Below are 19,016 nucleotides of genomic sequence, written 5' to 3'. Positions count from 1 at the left end.
CTCTCCTCGGCGATCACCGTCGATGCTCTCTTGCTGCTGCTGCTGCTGCTGCGCCCACCGCGCCATGGCCAGTGCGCCCTGCTGATGCGGATGCAGCTGCCACTTGTGCTTCACCTGCAGCGCCTCCACCCACTGCGCATCTTTCGGCGACTGGGGATGCGTGCAGTACAGGATGGCCTGTGCAGGTGCGATGAGTTGATGTCGAAGGGATGCGTCGGCGTCGAGGTCGAGGTCGAGGTCGAGGTCGAGGTTTTGATCGAGAAAGAGGGACGCCGACGCCGAGAGCCCAAAGGGCAAAGTGATGGAAAAAAGGCGTGGATGGGCGGTTGGGAGTAGATGGCCATGCACCAAGCGATTCGACTCCTCCAACTGCTCCACCAGCGGTGCGTAGTCACGAGTGTTGAGCCAGATGAGCGACGATGCGCGAACCCTGAGACCACGTGACCTCGATGGGGGGGTTGTGGGTGTGAGTCAGAGTGTGGGTGTAGCCAGAGGAGAGGGAGATGGGCTGCGCGCAGAGATAAGCCGTGGCATGGCGCAGTGTGGATGGGTGAGAGCTCGCTTTTGGATGAGGCGCAACAGCTCCACATCCTCTGCCTCTCGACCTTTGGAGCAGCACCGAAATGAGGCAGCCTGGCGCCAGGCGAGCGAATGGCCAGCGGGTCGTACATTTAGATTGCTGAGCGGCGGCCGCGGTGAGTGGTTGGTGAGTGGGAGATGTTGGAGCTGGTGGAGTGGGGCGAGCGAGCTGTTGAATGCGCATGCGCACTCGCTGCGAGATTGGGTGGGGGTGTGGGTGGCATGGAAGTGGATGCGCGCGTCAGAGGGTCACATCGAGCGAAAGGCGTGAGTCTGATGAGTCACACAGTCACGACTCGTGACTATTCGTGATTCGTGATTCACGTGATTGCATGCAGACAGAGCGAGCGCACGCCATGCCCTCTTGCAGCACGGCAGTTTGAGTACGCGCTCGCGCTTGCGCTTGCGCTGCACCGCACTCACTCCGCCGCGCCGCTCAACCAACACTCACGACTCCTGCATGCATGACTCCAACTAACACACGCGCGCGCGCGGCCACACACGCGTCGACGCGTAAATTAAATTGGTCAAGTGAAATCACGCACGCGAGCGGGAATGCGCGCATCACTCTGACTTTTGCTTTTGACTTGGATTGCCGCGCATCGATTCATTGCCGCGCGCGCGCGTGAGATGGCGTCGCAGTCGCAGCGATCAAGTCGCGATTCGAATTGCATGGGTGATTTGTCTGCTGCTTGCTCATGCGTTTGGTTGCGCGTGTGTTGTGTGTGCGTCTGTCTGTCTGTGACTTGTCGCTCGCTGCTGCTGCTGCACGGCGGGCGGTGGAGTTGCGCGTGGGAGTGCGAGTGGGTGATGATTCAGTCAGTCACAGCAGTCAGAGTCACACTCTCACTCGCACTCACAACCGCACTCACACTCACAATCGCACACGCACTCACACTCACACTCACACTCACACTCACGAGTCTCACGCAGTCACCGTCTCACGCAACACCCTCATCCCCGTCGTCATTCCCATCGTCATCCCCCACGTCCAGCCACCAGCATTCACATTCACATTCACATTCACCTCCTCGATGACACAACATCCATCCACAACAGCCAGCGTGCCATCGCGCACACCATGACGCCACACGCTCTCCCTTTCCCAGCTCCAGCAGCAGCAGCAGCGGCGGCGGCGGCGGCAGGCGGAGCAGCAGCAGAGATGCGCCTAGAGGCAACGCCTGCCCTGCTGACCACGCTGTGCGAAGAGAGGCAGATGCGCCAGAGAGAGATCAGGCAAGCGTGCGCAGGTCGCAAGAGCAACATCATCACTTTTCCAATGGCGGCGGCGGCGGCGGCGGCGGCCAGTGTCAATAATGCGACTGCGAGTGCGAGTGCGGGAGTGGGAGTGGGAGCTGAGGAGAGGGCAGCTCATACGCTTTGCAGGCTCTTGGCCAGCGTGTTTGTGGTGCCGCTGTGCGATTGGAAGAGCCAGTCGCCTGGTGAGTCGGTCGACTGTGGGGGGATGGCGGCGATATCATGGCTAATGCTGGCTGATGCAGTGCACGCACTCACACCCACACACCCACCCACTCGCTCCCGCAGCCAGCATCGTGCGTGGCAATAATGATCACGATGCGCATGCTGGGCAGCAATCACCCAATGCTGCTGCTGATGCTGCTCCTCCTGCTGATGCAGTGATGGATGTGCTGGGAGCGCTGCGACTAATCGGTCATCAGCTGCATCTCCATCCTCTGCTGCTCAGACACCGCTTCAACTCCAAGCGCATACAGTCAGCAGCATCTGATGCTGATGCTGATGCTGATGCTGGTGCTGGTGTGGCTGCGGCTGCGGCTGCGGCTGCGGCTGTCGATGATCGAGCGACGGCACAGCAGGCATCGATATCCCCATCCACACTGGATGCGTCCATGGACAGCACATCATTCGCAACTTGGCTCTCACCTCGACTCATGTGCGCAGCTGCCTTGCTCTCCGTGCGCTTCCCAGGGGATGCCGCGGCGGTCAAGGTTCGCCACGCCATGCTGGATCTGCTCCTTCGCATGGCCCGCTTGCAGTGCCACAACTCGCCTGCCAGTCACCACGCCAGGTTCTGCTTGCTCGACTGTCTCAAGGCGGCCATCGATGGTGAGTTCGAGTCGAGTCGATTAGATGCGTCGGCAAGATCATCGATCGAAGCGCCCTTCATCCCCTTTCGACTGACGAGGATCGCTTTCGCGCACAATTAGTCTTTGCGTCGGCCAGGTGCGCTCCCTTTGATGCGCGCGAACCGCCAGATGCCAGCCTGCTGCTGCCTCCTCAGGACCAAGCGGCAGGCGCGTTGCAAGCCGCAGCACGGCCGGCAGCTGAGAATGGCGACGAGGTGCTGCTTCGCTTCTTTGTGCAACCCATGACGGATCAGTGTCGACCTGCGAACGCTTTGTTGACAACCTTGGGCGATGGCATTGTGCGGACAGTGAGTGCGGTCGTGCGGTCGTGCGGTCGCGCAATTTGCCTACGCTCTTTGCCCACTCCTCTCCCTCTCCCCCTCTGCGCGCGCAACCCAGTGGGGACCAGACGATCGGTCTCCCTTTTCGCGGGCCATTCCCCGCTCTGCCGCAAGCGATGTCGGTCACGCCCTCTTGTCCGTCACCACGCAGACCATCACAAGGCTTGCGCGAGCTTTTCCAGATCTGATGACCGACTTGAGCTTCACTGCGACATCGCTGCTCCTCAGCGCCAGCAGTTCACATCAGCGCGACGCCGAAGTCTTCTGCACAGCGGTCGAGCCTACACGTGCCGTGAACGTGCTGGTTGCGAGGCTGCAGGCCATTCAGCATGCCCTGGCATTGCGCGCCGTGCTTCCTCCAACGCACACAGCTCGGCTGGTAGCTTTGCTATCGCCGCACGTCGTCAGTCTCCTCCTCTCACCCGCAACTTTAACCATCGAAGAGAATGCGCGGGAAGCAGCCTCCTTTGCTCCTCTCTACGCCTTGCGAGAGTGCTTGCGCGTCTTGCGCCGGGAGACGATGCGAGAGGATGCCAGCGTCGAGATGCAGCAAGCCGTGCGACAGTCGCTGAGCGACCTCACAATTCGCATCGCATCCACCCTGCTATCCAGCGATGACCAGGAGGAGGAGGAGGTCGACGTTGGCGGGGCAAGTCTCAACCCGCAAGACAAGCAGGTGCTGGATGCGCGCGCCGTTCGAAAGGTCAGTCGAGCCAATCGTGCTGAAAATGGCCGATCTCTCTAACATCAAGCGTTCCCACCTACCCCACAGCTGTGCCTGTTCGACGCCCTTGTAGCCTTGCTCGCCACCAGCACCCAGAGCTCTCCACTTTCAGCAACGGAAAGAAGGCGGCTGCGAGAGCAAGCATGCGCTAATCCGCACCTCGCCGAGTCGAACGAGGATCGCCCAGCGACACTGTCCTTGGCTAACCTGATCACGGACTCGGATCGTCACGCGTTGGACAGCCTCTTGACGGAGCATGCGCGAGCTGCGCAAGGCAAGCGAGGTGCGCACCACCAGAGAACACCACCGTCGTTCAAGAAGCGCGCTCTTGCCACCGGTTCTGCGGCTACTGCGTGCGAAGGACGTGCGCATGGATGTCGTCAAGCTACTCGGGACGATGTCGACGAGCTGCTGCCTGCCGGTACGAGCTCTAGTCAGGGCCATCCCGGCGGGCTCGCGCGATTCGGGCCAAGTGACTGGAAGCGCCTTGCGGCTTTAAAGTGTCTAGGCGCCGAAAGCCTAAAGAGACACCAAGAACGCTTGTGGTGCCCTCGTTGTCAGGACGACACATCGCTGCCTGACAGCGATATTACCCGGGACGTTTCTGCCTCTGACTCTGACGCCTCCTTCAGAGTCATTGGCGTCGCGCTCACCACATCTGCCCCCTCGACTTACAACGCGGCATCTGCCTTGTGCGCTCTGCGCAGCGTCATCATTCATTCTGATGGGACAAAGCTGATCGAGTATGCCGACGGGTCCTTTGACGTATGGCTAATGCTAGTCAGTAGACATCTCTGTGACGACCAACGATCCGCTCGCATTCAAGCCGGGTGAGTTGCCAAGGCGGGTGTTGCACATCTCGGTACCGAGCTTAGCATGATGGTGTGCTTCTTTCTGCTGCAGAAAACTTGCCGCCACACTGATCGGCTTCTTTTGCAAAGAGATGACGAGCCTCGATAGTCTGCTCAAATGGGTCAGACACATCCTCGGCATCCTCATCCAGGCTGCCGACACACCAGCAGACAAGCCAAACGCCAGCAAGGCGGTAGAGTCTGCCATTCTGGCGCTTGGTCGTGCAGCGCGGTGAGAGCTCTTGTGGCAGGGGGGGATCCTGCGAGCAGACGTGCTAATTTGCGTCATTCTGCTCGCAGCGTTGCCCGAGACGAGGTGCTGCACCGCATCTTGTTGAGCTTGGTCCAGCACCTCAATGCTCCGGAACCCCTTCGATCGCTCGTTTACCTGCAAGTCAGTACGTACGTCGCCATTGTCGAGTCTGATCACATTTCTCACTTTCTTTGGACCCTTCTGCTCAGATCACCGAGCTGGCACTTCACAACAACGTGACTACGTACCAGCTACTAAGTCCAGCTATGGGCGCCATCAGTGCTCACGTTGTGCAGCGCATGTTTACAGCACCAACGCTGCTCGAAGAGCTTCTCGCTCTGCTCAATCAGCAACTGGGCAAGTTTATACATGCAACGCTTCCCCACACGCTACCTCTTGCCATCCAAAAGGGCAACGATCGCCTCTTGGCCGGCCTCGCAGCTGCGATCAAGCAATCCGAACGCGAAATGTGTTTCGAGCATGCTGGCGCAGCTCTCAAGCACTTTTTGCTCCTACCCGCTCCTGCTCGCGACGAAGCCATTCAGCGTTTCGTCATCATCATCCGCGGCGCGACAGACAAGGCGACGCTCGAGAACAGCACGCGCCTGCTATTGAAGAGCTTCAAACCTCAATTGCTGGGCCACTTGGTCATTCACCTTGGAGACGAAGCCTGCAGGCAAGCGGCAATCGAGGGACTCTCGTATCTAGAACGCTCACGAAGCAAGAGCGAGAGCACCTCCGCAAGCGCACGCGATGCTTCAGCTGCGCTTTCGACTTTTTTGCGCGACGACATTTTGGAAATTTTGGCGTGGCTAAACGACGAGCTTGCAGGCGCGCACGGAAAGACGACGCTGGCTCAAAAGATCAGGACTGCGCGCAGCATAGGTGCGCTGGTAGATGCTGTGGGCCAGTCCATCGCGTCCGTCACTCCTCAGATCATGGCGACGCTCAATTCGTCGATGCAGCTGGACGAACTGGTGCTGCCCACGCTGCTCTCGTGGCAAGCCTTCATCACCAAGATGCGCTTCGAAGACGTTGCGCCCTTTGTCGGACAGACCGGCGCGTCTCTAGTCGCAGCATGGCCGCGATTCGGCGCTGCGGAAAAGGAAGTAGCTGGGAGCTTGTTGAGATACATTGTCATCGACAGTGGCGCCGAATTTGCGTCGTACCTCGAGAGCGACTTTCCCAACCTTGATACGCTGGAAGAAGAGCTGCCTGACCTCAGCAGTGCTGTGCGTCAACGCCAGCGCAGCGCACCCGGCCTGCGCATCGGCAGGGTGCTGGAGCGAGCTGCAAGCGAAAACGCTAGCGTCTCCTCTCAGGGTCTCCAAGAGCTGAAGCGCTTCTTGACCCGCGAGACGGACTATGTCCGCACCATCACCAGCGGCAACATGTTTGACCCCGTCGTCGGCAGATTGGTCGACGTGCTTTTCAGCGCGGCTTCGAAAGCTACGGAAGGTCAAGCTGACGTGCAAGATGTATGCTTTGAGAGTTTGGGCATTCTAGGAGCAGTGGATCCCGATCGTTTCGAACTGCCAAGTCACGAGGACACCTACATTGTCTTGCGCAATTTCGAAGATCGAGACGAGAGCATCGATTTTTGCGTCCACCTCATTCAGCGTACCCTCGTTGGGGCCTTTCGCGCCTCGGAGGATACTCGACATCAGGCGGCTCTCGCGTATGCTATACAGGAGCTCCTCAAATTCTGCGGATTCACACCTGCGCTGCTGGCCACATCGAGCTCCAAGCCCGTGGCCTTGCGTGTTCGTCAGCGCTGGAACGAAATGTCTAGCGAGACTTTGGAGGCGGTCGGTCCTCTGCTCAGCTCCAAGTACACGGCGCAGATGGGCGAGCCCACTCGACGGGAGCGTCCCGTCTACCTCAATTCGTCGAGCTTCCGCGATTGGATCCAGACGCTGGCCAATGAGCTCATCTTGGATGCCCAGGGCATCGAAGCCAGCAGCATCTTCACGATTTTGCGCTCCGTCATCAAGGACCACGACTTGTCCATCGCGCGTCACATTTTGCCGCACTTGGTGCTGCACACGCTCATCTCCGGAACGGAGGAGCAGCGACAGTACATTCATGCAGAGATCTGCTCCATCCTCGAGGACCAAGTGACGCCGAGGACGGAAATGGATAGCGAACGGCGTCTGTTATCGGCCCAGGTCATCTTCGGACTGCTCGACCACATCAGCTTGTGGACGCGACGCAGAAACGAGACGAGAAAGTACGCCAAACCGCGCGAAGCCGTGCCAGACAATGCGGTCAATCACGTTTCCACAGTGATTGGCTGCATTTCGGTCGAGCTCATGGCACGAGCGGCTCTGCAGTGCAAAGCGTATGCGCGCTCTCTACTGAACTTTGAGCGCCGCGTGCGGGATCTGAAAGCCAGCGGCACCAAGGAGCTCGACCTGCAAAATTACTACGAGGACATGCACTTCATCTACTCGAATCTCGAGGAGCCAGATGGCATGGAAGGCATCTCTACGAGCGTCCTGGCCCCATCGCTGGAGCATCAAATCAGAGAACACGAGAGCTTGGGTCGTTGGACGTCTGCTCAAAGCTGTTGGGAGGTGAAGCTGCAAGCTCATCCGAGCGAGCCGGATCTGCACGTTGGGCTGCTTCGCTGCTTGCGCAACCTCGGACACTACGACACCATGCGGACACACATTCGCGGAGTACTCAGCGCCCATCCCGAGTGGCGTTCCATGCTGGCATCGTACGAAGTGGAGGGCGCTTGCATATTGGCTGACTGGGATGCGGTCCGCTCCGCGCTGGCTCTCGAAACGCACCAAAGCGATGCGCATGCCATGGCTCGCATCGCGCTCGCCATGCATGACCAGGATCCAGAAGCCATGCACCAGGCTATGCGCGAAGCGCGGCGTCTTGTCGGACGTCCGATCATCGCAGCAGGTGTAGGATCGTACGCTCGTGCATATGACTCGGTATCGCAACTGCACATGATTCACGAGCTGTTCCTCATCCAACAGCAGGACGAGAAGAACGTGCTATCTACAGCTACAGCAACCCAACGCGGCCAACGCGAGCAAAATCAGCACGCCTTTTCGGCTCACATGCTGCAGCGCCTCAACGCCACCTTGCCATCTTTCCGCACTCGCGAACCTCTGCTGAGCTTGCGACGATCGGCTTTTGCGACCCGTGCGATCGTCGACCCTGTGTCCAGCGCGCTGATTGGGCAAGCTTGGATTCAGACGGCCAAAAACGCGCGACACGCAGGACACGACCAGACGGCTTACAGCGCCGTCTTGCAAGCTACGCAGCGCAACGTGCCGCTCGCATTTGTTCAGCGCGCCAAGCTGCTAGCGCTGGATGACAAGAAGCAGACGGCCGTGCAGGAGCTTACGAGCGCTCTGGCAGCGGTTTCCGACTTGAGTGCAAACGCGACTCGCACGCGCTCGCGCTCGCAGCAAGAAGACAGTGTGCTGGGCGACCCTACCGATCCGAGCGGTCCCGACAGAAAGTCGCTCGCTCGAGCACATCTTTTGCGCGCAAGACTGATCGAAGAGACTGGCAGATACTCGCCGAATGAGGTCATCGAATCGTACAAGCGAATTGCCGAGGTGGAGAGCGCATACGAAAAAATGTGGTACTGCCTTGGACGCTACTACGACACCAACCGGGACAATCTGGTCAACGATCTCTGGTGCGATTATTACGTCTGTCGGTACTACATGAAGTCGGCGCAGAGTGGCACCAAGTACTTTTACCGTACAGTGCCTCGCATGATGACCATCTGGCTCGATGTCGGCGACGATCCGGTTCTGATCAAAGCTGCCGGCAAGCAATTGTGAGTCGTGTCGTCAGACGCTGAACGTGAAGAAAGATTGAGCTGACGCTGTCTTTCACTGCGTCACTGTGCAGTACCAAGAGTACAGATCCCGAGATCTACCACAAGACGGACACCTTTGAAAAGATTTCGTCGGAGCTGCGCAAGGCGAGCTCACGCCTTCAACGCTACCAGATCCTCGCGGTGCTTCCGCAACTGCTGTCCCGCGTCGTGCACAAGCATCCCAGCGTCTGGGGCACTCTGAGCGAGATCATCTTGGCAGCGGTAGACGTTTTTCCCCATCAATCGCTGTGGGCGATGATGGCTGGCTTTCAGTCAAAGGATCCCGAACGCAAGAAGCGTTTCATGGATCTGGTGAAGAAGCTCAAGGTACGATTTGGTAGCTCTCGTCGTACCATCGTGATTTGACGTGTGCTGACACACCTTCGTCGTGCTCCCCCTTTTCTCACATCACAGAGCGGCGTGGGTGCGAGAGCAAAACGCATCAGCGCCATCGTAGAGGCTTCACAGAAGATGGGCAAGGAGCTGCTCTTCCTAGCGGACGCGCCTGTCAAGTCCAAAGAGACGCAGCTCAATCTTCCTTTGCAGTTTCCCAAGCTGCAGGCTTTGGCTGACAGCGGCTTGATACTGCCGTTGCAGTCATCGGTGGTGGTAAGCTTGCCAGGCAATGGTCAGATTCCTACAGACTACGATCCCTTTGGAAGCCCCAACGGTCTTCCTCGTCTCAGTGGTGAGTCGAGATCACCACGTCTACAGCACAAGCTGGGGACTCTGCCTGACTTGGCTTTCTTTCATCGCGCCGCAGGCTTCGATGCGACGATCGATATCATGCCTTCGTTGCAGAAACCGCGCAAGGTGATCATGCTGGGCAGCGACGGCAAGCGCTACCCATTCTTGTGCAAACCCAAGGATGATCTTCGCAAGGATGCTCGTCTGATGGAGTTTGATTCGATGATCAACAAGCTGCTTCAGGCAGATTCGCAAGCGCGTCGGCGGAGATTACGTGAGAATAGTGCATTTTACAGGTACCGCTTTGGCGAGCGAAGCTCATCTTCACAACCTTCTCTATGTGCTCCGTCAGATATTCGCACTTACTCTGTGATTACGCTCAACGAAGAATGTGGGCTCATCGAGTGGGTGCCAAACACCATTGGTTTGCGTCACATCCTGCAGAAAAATTACGCCCGTCGAGATATTCCGCTTTACGTGCGTGCCGTCCGGATCGCTCATCCACTTGCAGGGTACTCAGACTCATGGAGCCGATTCCTTCTGCACGGCAACAGACGCACGACCTCAAAGTCTTGCTCGACGAAGCACGAAACAAGCCACGTAAAGCTGCGGACATCTTCGAAAAGCAGGTCTTGTCTCGGTGAGACAATTAGGAGCGCTGGTCGGATTCTGACGACGCGTGCTGACCGAAACGTTCGTTGACCTCTTTGCATCACCAAAGCTATCCATCCGTATTCCACGAGTGGTTCATTGCGACTTTTCCCGAGCCCTCCGCTTGGCTCAAAGCGCGTTCGGCTTACGCTCACACGCTCGCAGTCATGTCCATGGTCGGCTACGTGCTTGGGTTCGTGCGACGGATGTTCGTGCATTTGATTTTCCGATCTGACCTGTCATTTCGTTCTTCGTGTCCAGACTTGGTGACCGACACGGCGAGAATATACTATTCGACGCAAGCAACGGCGACACTGTCCACGTGGACCTCAATTGTCTTTTCGAAAAGGTGCGTTCGTCCTGTGCCAAGATTCGCGGGAGCTACAGTCCTGAATGATAGTTGCGCCCCCCTCGCAGGGCCTCTCGTTCGAGATCAAAGAAGTCGTGCCCTTTCGATTGACTCACAACATGGTGGATGCGCTGGGTGTGACCGGCGTCGAAGGTCAGTTTGCCCTTCTTGATTGCGAAGAAAAGCGATACTGATTCTCGACGCTTGCGACCGCGTCTTTAGGAGTCTTTCGTCGCGCGGCCGAAATTTCCATGCGGATCCTGCGAGACAACAGAGACTCGCTGATGAGCGTGCTCGAGGCCATGATCCACGATCCGCTCGTAGAGTGGGCTGTTGACAGCGCCCCCAAAAGCAAGGTGCGCTGCGCGTCCCTATGCGACAAAATCTGTGGCTCTGACTCAATGTATCGGAATCTCATGCACCTCTGTTCGCATACACAGGCTGGTCAAGATCCGCGCCTTGCGGCAGCTCGCAAGGCCCTGAGTCCAGTGCAGTCCAAGTTGGACGGCCTCCTTCGCTCTCACGACAGGTGGACCGGCCCTCACTCCGTCAACAATGCCGTCGACACGCTGATTCGAGACGCGACTAGCTCGCAGCTGCTTGCTTCCATGTGTGAGTTGCGATGCTAATCCTCGGGCCGTAGTCTCCTGCCGAAGCGTTTTTCTCACTCACGTTGAATGTTTGCGATCCTAGATGTTGGGTGGGCCAGCGTGAGTAGCCTCAAAATCACTACTTTTGTCGAAACGATGGCTAACTCGACATGTCCGCCTCCCTCCAGTACCTTTGATCTCCACAACTTCGGCCTTCAGGTCATCACACTTCAAATAGCGACGCGACGCGCCTCGCCTCGCCTCCATTGCCAGACTACCATGTGCACACTCACCTGCGAGGCTCGCCATCTGCAATGTGATGACGTCCATCCCGTGTATCTGCGAAGGCGAGCACGATTCGTCCAGTGTACGCCTCAATCCGCTTGCACTGTGACTTTGCGAGTGCTGCTGGGGGTCAGCCCAGCTTTTCAAGACTCTTTGAGACTGCCTGCAGCTCGGTCTGTGGGGTTCAATGTACTCAGAATCAACGAACATGTTCTCGTGCATCGGGTGCGCTTCAATTTGACGACGTCGTGACGGGTCAAGTGGTCGTCACAGCAGCTGGCGCCGCACTTTCCACGCACCCAAATTTTGCACATCTCGGAAGGACAATCTTTGCAGCCTTGCTGGTCACAGATGCAACTCATCCTTTGGATGCCATGCCAGACATCCTCTTCATCTGGATCTCAAAGTCATGTCATCAAAGATGCTGACTCGTCTCAAGGCTGCATTTGTCGGCATCATTGCAGACAATGATGAGCAATCCATCAAGGAAGTTCTGCGTCCTCTCCTGGGCAACGCCGTGGACACTAGTCCCAACATCACGGTCAACGTTGTGTATGCGCGCATTTTTGGGATCCATTGCCTAGATCACCAATTGGCCTGGGCAGAGGCGCATGAGGACTTGACCAGATGGGCCAGCGCTAGAGCTGGTGTGTGGGTCTTGAAGGCAGCCATCAGCAAGTACGGGCAAGGTGCCAGGTCTCGGCTAGTCTATGTTGGCCTGACTACAGACACAGCAATGGGCAGAGCGCATGCAGACTGCGCAAGTACGGGCAAGGTGCCAGGTCTCAGCTAGTCTATGTTGGCCTGACTACAGACACAGCAATGGGCAGAGCGCATGCAGACTGCGCTAGAGTGAGTGCGCAATGGTGATCACGCTATTGATAGTGGGGGGAAGTTGGATGCATTGAAGGCCCCCTGCGACCAGGCGGACGCATACATGAGCGGCGCGCGCACAACGGTAGAAAATGGCAATTGAGCCACTCTTGCTGACCATTTTTTATTTTGTTTTGGCGCAACTACAGGCTTGCGACCCCGCCCAGCCCCAGTCATATTTAAAATTCCTCTTGCAGGCCAAAAAGGTTCGTGCGGTGGACACGCAAGTCATCAACCTCTTTGTGCTCCCTAAACACCTCAGCTCGGAGGAATTGCACACCCTGGAGCACATGGTCATCAAGACCTACGGGGTGATGCGGCTTGCAAACACCTCGCCTGGGTCTGCAGCCACTCGAAGACTAGAAGCTGGCCAACGTCCAGATTGGATGGGTGCTGATCTGTTGCTCTTGGAAGAGATGGACTTTGCCTCTTGGGACATGCCCAGTGGCTTGCATGTCCTCTCACCAGTGTCCACGGATCCAGCCCTCCTTCTGACACTGACTAGGACGCAAATCAGCATCCAAGTTGGGGCTGAAATGGTCACCAAGTCGCTCATGTGGCTAGCTGATCTGGGCCTTCATCACGTCACGTTGCGGGTGGAGTCACTGCAATTGGCCAGCGTTGAAGACTTGGGAGAGTGGCTTGCAGAAGCACTAAGATATCGGACAGCCATTCACATCGTTGGAGGGGAGGACTTTGCCAACTTTAGACGCTTCATCACCGCAGCTGGCTGCACCCTTTGCACCCACGCAAGTTTTGCACATCTAGGCAGAACAATCTCTGCAGCCTTGCCAGTCGGGTATGCAACGCATCCCTTGAATGCTGTGCCAGACATTCTCTTTGTCTGTGGTCTGTGCACCTGGCCAGTCTCAATTGTCACTAGTCTTTCCCTCTTGGTACCCATTGGGCACTTGCCCACAAAGATGGAGCACCAAGAGGTAATTGCTTGAATGTTTGCAGCTGCTGCGCATCTTGTTGTAGCAGATTCTGCACTTGCCTTTCAGCACAAGAACTTGACCCTTCCCTTTGTCCTGCGCTGTGCGCTCGATGGTCCTGCTGGTCAGAATATCAATGGCCGCTTACAGTTCCACTTCAATGACAACGGCACCAGCAGTCTGGATGCTAGTCAAGATTTAAATCAGTCTTACAAACTTGGCCTAATAGTCGACTTTCAGGCAGCAGCTCAAACGACCCTCTGAAGCATTGTGGTACAAGATGAGCAACGCTTTTGCTGCTTGACCGCTTCATTTTGACCCAACCAACCTTGCAGCAGTGTCTTGTCTGCAAATCTGTCGCTGGCAGCACGCAGAGGCAGGTGCTACAAAGCTAGCTTTGTTGGTGATTGTCTTGCGCGGTGCTTGCCTCGGCAGACGCATTGTCCACAAGGCCAAGATTGAGCTGAGTCTGGCAGCGGCCAATTCAGACCGCTCCAAAAGATCTGCTCCAAACGCAGCAATGACTGCAGCTGCTTCTTGTCCGCGTGTTGCAGAGCCCCTTGGCAGGTCCCACTTGAGACACCTGACCTAGCGAATTACGCCAGGAGAGCAATGACGTGCTACCAAGCAGAGGTCTAAGTCTCAACAATCAGACGACCATCAAAGTCAAAATATTGAATGGCTAGGGTTGTAGTCTTTTGAACAAAGGATGACATGATATGGCAGTGCCCTGAAGATAATTAGTTGAATCTTGTACGCGTATGGGATGCTGAGAGGTCACCAAGAGAAGATAGAGAGGAGATCATGCAGGTCTAGGTGAATTGTGGTGCAGGTATACACACTCTACAAGCTTACATGTGTGCGCACGCAAGCAGGCACAGAGGACTGCGGCCTAGTCCCTTACCTAGGCTTCTACTACAGCACTGGCTTGAGACCGCCCCTTGTGCAATCCTCCTGCCACAACGCAAGTAGAGGGCTTCCCATTGTAGACCAACAATGACAGTGAGCATGTGCATTCACTGGTACTTGACCTGTTTGGTCAAATCATCTTCCAAAATCTCCTGCAACTGGAAGATCTGCTTGGACTGGAGCGCTGTGGGCCTGCAGGGCTGTGGATGCAGTGGTTACATGTGCCTGGATGCACAGGAATTAGTAAACATTGTTGAGGGGCAAGATCTCCCTGGTCCAGCTCCAGCGTGCTCATGTAGCATGCAAACTCTTCTTCAGGGGCAGCTGGCCCTGCTTGTGATGCAAGTTCAGGCTTTGCCATGCCGCTGGTCAGTGGAGGTAGAGATGGCGGAGACAGCGGAGACGGCAGAGACGGGAGACATGGAAGAGACCACAGACATGGGGCTTCAGAAGGCGGCAGAGAGCATGGTGGAGGGGCAGGCGGAGGGATTGGTGGAAGCGGTGACTGAGAGCTCAGTGGAAGTAGAGGCTGCAGAGACAGCAGAGACACCAGAGACGGCGGAGACAGCAAAGATGCCAGAGACGGCGGAGACGGGAGACACGGAAGAGGAGACAGAGACAGCAGGCCCGGAGGAGGAAGAGTTGGGAGGTAACAAGCAAGAGAAGAGTACTGCGGCAAGCAGAAGCGCCCCAGAGACTAGCTTGGAGGTGGGGAACACCTACAAGTTTGCCAGGCATTACTGGGGGGATGAGGCTCTAGGAATCTGGCCTTCTTCCTCCTGGCCTTCTTCCTCCTCATCAGCATGAGATGGCCCTTGCGGGTGAGTGATACATCCATGTCACATGGCAGCTGGCCCTGCTTGTGGCGCAAGCTCAGGCTTTGCCCTGCTGCTGGTCCCTTGCAAGGGATCTCCACCTGCTGGGTGTTTGCTGCACCCAACTGTACTTGTGGTCTTGCCACCTGTGTGAGAGACTTGAGCGCCAATTGGACAAGAGATCATTGGCGCTGTCAATGTTGCAGTTGTGAGCATGTCCGGCAGGGCAAGGGCATAAGACCAAAGCAGTATTGGGAAACCACTTGAACCACTTGCAGTCAACCATTTTGCATAGTTGCGGTGTATTTTGGAGGCTCCGTTCCCATAGAAGTAGATGGAAGGTGAGCCAAGTTGAGCAGCCGCTGTGTTGTAGGTGACAGATGACCAGAACACCACGGAAGGAGTTCTGTGATGCAAGGCTCAGATGAGGTGGCGGTCCCTAGCACAACCAAACGTGTGCGGGAGAGCGAGGTGGCAGCACCCCGCTCTCGAGTGGACTCTGCAGCCGTAATGTCCAGCAGCAATTGCACCCGTGCCAAGTTAAACAATCTGGATGAAGCGAACAAGCACGGCAGAAGGCATGCAAAGGAAGAGGCCGGGGGAGAAAAGCTGTTGACCTGTTGTACAAAAAAGGTAGCCTGGTGGGCAGCTCGTTTGGTCGTGGCTTTACGATCAGGTCTCTCCAAGAGCAAGATCAACGAGCTGCAGGCTACGGAAACCATCCAAAGCAAGGGCAGCAAGTGGAGGATTGTTGAAGGCAGGAGCGAGGTGAAGAGCGCCGAGTCTCTCACAGCCATTGTAAGGATGCGCTGGGAGAGAGCTGCCCCAAGTGCAGCATCGACAAGTCTGGCGAGCGTCAGCAGGATAAGTGGAGCAGCCTATCCTGATCAACTACTGGACTGGCCAAGTCTGAGCCATCTTCAGGTTGATTGGGAGAGGCCTGCCTTCATTGCTGCTCACCAAGGCACTTGTCCCAAGCTCACATTTGCTTTTCTGCAAGAAGAGCAGGATGCTGGAGGTGCTGGAGGTGAGGAGGAAGTGGAGCTGCCCGCATCGTTCATCATGCGCCTTCCAGCAAAGGTTGTTGCTGTATGCTGGAATGTTGTGTGCAGCTAGGCTGGAATGGACTCCGCTGTGCATCTTGGTTGCCTGCACCGTTGCAAGCAGAAAGGATGGATCTACAAAGGGTCTTTCCAAACCCCCAGCAGTTTCTTGCTTTGGGCTTGAGCATGCGCATCTGCAACCCTGTGGGTGACGGGCATTGCGGTTTCAGAGCAGTGGCCCATCACATTCTCGATTCAGAAGAAGAGTGGCTGGTGGTGAGTGCTTGTGGGAGGGCACACTTCATTGACCGCGGATGAGCACGCTCTGCTAACCTCATCTCTGCCTTGCATATTTGACAATGGCTAGCTGCTGAAGCACATGTGCACGCACACGCCTGGAAGCGTACATAACGAGCTCGCACAGGTCTGGTAAGATCTAAGACTGGCAAACTTGCCTGTTGTGGATTGAGTTGCTGAATTGTCAGGTCCATTGTTCACTGACAATGCTTGTGTACTCATTTCAATTTTTTATATTAACCCAATGTGCTAAAGAACCAACACTGGACACTGCTCTTTGCGGGCATGTTGAGCCTTCTAGTGAGTGACACGCAGATTGTACAATCATTTTGGAGTCACTTTTGTCTGACCATTGTGTTCTCTGTCAGATCACGCTGCGTCGCCAATTGTCCCAACTCAGTGGCTGCAAGCACCTCAGTCTCTGGGAACACCTCAGTCTTTGCAACCACCTCAACTGTTCGACCCACGTCCACCCTTTGAACCACGCCAGACTACTGAAGTTTTGACAATTGTCAGGCACAGATTTGAGTGGCAGCCCCACCACAATTTGAAGCTGGTGCTATGGATCGCTCAAGAGTGGGAACAAGTCGATTACTTTGTGCGCTGCCGATACAATACGGACGACATTGTACCTCCCACTACATGGGGTGCACAGGCCCACATTTCTGTCTTTGGTAGTCAAGGCTGGCTGACTGCCAGTGAATGTCTCGACGTCATCCGCCCTCACGCAAGGTTCTTGGCGCTCAATGCCGCCTCTCATGACCAAGCGCTCTCTGTACATGCCAAAATTATGCCCATCTCGTTGTTGCAAGCCTACTACAAGCTCGCTATTATCAACTAAGATCATAAAATGGGCAGCAAAGAGCAGGTGAGCATCGTCCGCTGGGCAGTAATAAGGCTGGCCGAACGTTCCGCCAGGAGGTCTGTGTAGAGCATGCATACATGTACTTAGCAGTGGAGCATCCTAACCAACTGCGTGTGACGTTCAATCTGCATCTCCAGTAGAAGTGCACATCTGGGGTGATGTTGGTGGTGAGGCTGGACTCTTTGAGCTGCAATTCTTGCAGCAAAAAGCACCCAGAGTTGATGCCAAGCAGTAGGGACTTGCTTGGTGCCAAGTAAGGCGCCCATGCAATCTTGCTGACTTGCGCAATGCCTTGAAGTGCTAGTTGCCCATTGACGGCGCCAAACAAGCTGAGGGACTTTGTTTCTAGGAGGGGCTATTGCTCTGTCCACAGGACTTGAAGCTCCTGCCTCAAATACACATTGGGCATGTTGGCAGCATGCTTCTCCAACGCCTTTGAAAGCTTTGCTGTGGCTGCTTTGACTTTTTGCTTCTTCCACATGCGCTGTTCCTCTGCGTCAAGGTCCTGCTCAAAGTCTGCTGGCCCATTGCAACACTTGCTGACTCTCAGGTCAACCTCATCCAGAGAGTTGTGGAGGAAGATGGTGAGAAAGTCGTGAAATTACTTGCCAAGCTGGCCTCAACAGCGCTCTGGACGCTTTGGACGTTGCATGTGTGTCAGTTTCAACGGTGCAAGTCAGCACCGTTACCTCGTTAGTCACCTCGCTGCACTCCGCCTTGCAACGCTTGACAGGTACAGCCAGTCTGCTGACTGCAGAGGTTGCCCAGCTCAGCACCTATATCCGCACGGATCTTGCCCAGGAGCTCCACCTCCGCACCGACTCAAGAACCAAACCGGTCGCGACCGACCGCAAGCACAGGGCCGCTTGAAGGCGCAAATGGCGATTTCTTGGAGCAGGAGAATCCACCACCGTAGGCGGCAGGTGTTCGGACCACATCTTTGTACATCCTTGTACAGACGCTTTCCAGCGAAGTTGAGCACTTTGGATTGACAGGAGAGTTCCTCAAAGTCAGCATAAAGCGCTCCTTGCAACTCAAAAACTGCCTCTGCTAGTTGCCAAAAAGCCTTCACCCTGGCTTCAGCATCTCAAGCCAGTCATTTGGTGTAGATCAGTCTGCAGACGCACGAAGCTGGCAACCGCAACATCAACAGACAGATGCGCAAGTGGGACAAATGGCAGATGATGCCCACAAGCCCGCCAACACCTCCAATCTCGTCCAACTCAGGATGTTGGAAATCTGAGGACGGTTGGAAAAGTCTTTTTGCAGCCCTTGGAGGTCTGCTCCCTCAATGCTCAGCAGCTTGGACATGCAAGCTACAAGCCAGCCTGGGCAGATGGCAAGGAGCGCTTGACTTGCTTTTGCTTTGTCAACTTCTTTAGGGAAATGGGTCCGGAAAAGAAATTGAATGACCTGCCCACTGACAAGAGAAGAAAGCTAGAAGGAGCTGCACAAGAGGTCAAAGAAGCCTGGAAATGTCCCTGACTTGACCAAGCAATCTCAACCTCACACTGAAGCAGCTGCACATCCATACTTGTGACTGTTGCAGCTTTGCATACCCTGTGACCTCTTCTACCTGTGAGGTCATTGGTGGTTCTCAGCTTCCATGCCCCTTCCTCTTCCTGCTTGGTGCTCTGGGCGGACCAGGGAACCTGCCATGTTCATGGTCCATCTCTGCCTTGCACTCTGACCAGTCATCCAATCTTTCCTGCTCCAGATATCACTCGGGCATGTGGTTATGCAAAGCCCCTCGAGCGCCGTTTCCATCTCCCTTTTGGCCCTTGCCAAGTCTTGTGAATTGCTTGGCAATATGCGCAGTCATCTCCAAGCAACACTTTTTCTGCTGCGCATCTGCAATTGGTGCTGCCTCTTGGAGCGCTAGCTGCTGCATCTGACTGTTTTGCAAAGGTTTTGCTGCTAGATGTTGCGCTTCCAAGTAGGCCTTCATCCCTTGGCACGCATGCTCAAAGCCCTCCAGTCAAAGCAATGCCCATCAATCATGGTGCTGCAT

General features: G+C 56.0%; 6 protein-coding genes across 6 annotated transcripts; 5 read left to right on the top strand and 1 right to left on the bottom strand.

Moving 5' to 3' along the window:
* Window positions 1-808, bottom strand: IE81DRAFT_41005 (hypothetical protein). The gene has a single exon (XM_025517315.1). The coding sequence runs from the start codon at window positions 669-671 to the stop codon at window positions 111-113; it is 561 nt and encodes a 186-aa protein (XP_025366415.1). The 5' UTR covers window positions 672-808; the 3' UTR covers window positions 1-110.
* A 607-nt stretch (window positions 809-1,415) lies between these two features.
* On the top strand, window positions 1,416-2,200 carry IE81DRAFT_40999 (hypothetical protein). The gene has a single exon (XM_025517314.1). It carries the CDS (start codon window positions 1,661-1,663, stop codon window positions 2,144-2,146), a length of 486 nt encoding a protein of 161 aa, XP_025366414.1. The 5' UTR covers window positions 1,416-1,660; the 3' UTR covers window positions 2,147-2,200.
* A 2,385-nt stretch (window positions 2,201-4,585) lies between these two features.
* On the top strand, window positions 4,586-11,449 carry IE81DRAFT_40965 (hypothetical protein). Its single transcript, XM_025517313.1, has 15 exons — window positions 4,586-4,832; window positions 4,901-4,994; window positions 5,063-8,664; window positions 8,739-9,033; window positions 9,121-9,394; window positions 9,470-9,667; window positions 9,746-9,870; window positions 9,948-10,033; window positions 10,115-10,237; window positions 10,306-10,393; window positions 10,462-10,546; window positions 10,616-10,749; window positions 10,834-11,005; window positions 11,087-11,103; window positions 11,172-11,449. The coding sequence occupies exons 1-15, from the start codon at window positions 4,693-4,695 to the stop codon at window positions 11,178-11,180; spliced, it is 5,442 nt and encodes a 1,813-aa protein (XP_025366413.1). The 5' UTR covers window positions 4,586-4,692; the 3' UTR covers window positions 11,181-11,449.
* Window positions 11,450-11,677: 228 nt separating this feature from the next.
* IE81DRAFT_350342 (hypothetical protein) lies at window positions 11,678-13,340 on the top strand (the record flags this gene model as incomplete). The annotated part of the gene is made up of 4 exons (XM_025516520.1): window positions 11,678-11,919; window positions 11,997-12,120; window positions 12,291-13,079; window positions 13,146-13,340. The coding sequence occupies 4 exons, from the start codon at window positions 11,678-11,680 to the stop codon at window positions 13,338-13,340; spliced, it is 1,350 nt and encodes a 449-aa protein (XP_025366412.1).
* A 945-nt stretch (window positions 13,341-14,285) lies between these two features.
* Window positions 14,286-14,792, top strand: IE81DRAFT_332477 (hypothetical protein; the record flags this gene model as incomplete). Its single annotated transcript, XM_025515314.1, has 1 exon — window positions 14,286-14,792. One exon carries the CDS (start codon window positions 14,286-14,288, stop codon window positions 14,790-14,792), a length of 507 nt encoding a protein of 168 aa, XP_025366411.1.
* Window positions 14,793-15,310: 518 nt separating this feature from the next.
* Window positions 15,311-16,981, top strand: IE81DRAFT_350340 (hypothetical protein; the record flags this gene model as incomplete). The annotated part of the gene is made up of 3 exons (XM_025516519.1): window positions 15,311-15,827; window positions 16,396-16,440; window positions 16,509-16,981. 3 exons carry the CDS (start codon window positions 15,311-15,313, stop codon window positions 16,979-16,981), a joined length of 1,035 nt encoding a protein of 344 aa, XP_025366410.1.
* Between the last annotated feature and the right edge of the window lie 2,035 nt (window positions 16,982-19,016).

The sequence above is a fragment of the Ceraceosorus guamensis genome, assembly GCF_003144195.1.
Source record: "Ceraceosorus guamensis strain MCA 4658 unplaced genomic scaffold IE81scaffold_132, whole genome shotgun sequence".
NCBI lineage: Eukaryota > Fungi > Basidiomycota > Exobasidiomycetes > Ceraceosorales > Ceraceosoraceae > Ceraceosorus > Ceraceosorus guamensis.
The sequence above is the reverse complement of the archived record's forward strand: the minus strand, read 5'-3'. Positions and strand labels throughout refer to the sequence as shown.

What these genes read in the sequence shown, in the direction of transcription:
- IE81DRAFT_41005 (XM_025517315.1), bottom strand. Translation starts at nt 671, where the DNA reads ATGTACGACCCGCTGGCCATTCGCTCGCCTGGCGCCAGGCTGCCTCAT.
- IE81DRAFT_40965 (XM_025517313.1), top strand. Translation starts at nt 4,693, where the DNA reads ATGACGAGCCTCGATAGTCTGCTCAAATGGGTCAGACACATCCTCGGC. An exon ending in ATCTGGTGAAGAAGCTCAAG is followed by an intron (nt 9,034 to 9,120) that starts GTACGATTTGGT and finishes CTCACATCACAG; the next exon opens with AGCGGCGTGGGTGCGAGAGC. An exon ending in AGCGCGTCGGCGGAGATTAC is followed by an intron (nt 9,668 to 9,745) that starts GTGAGAATAGTG and finishes GTGCTCCGTCAG; the next exon opens with ATATTCGCACTTACTCTGTG.
- IE81DRAFT_40999 (XM_025517314.1), top strand. Translation starts at nt 1,661, where the DNA reads ATGACGCCACACGCTCTCCCTTTCCCAGCTCCAGCAGCAGCAGCAGCG.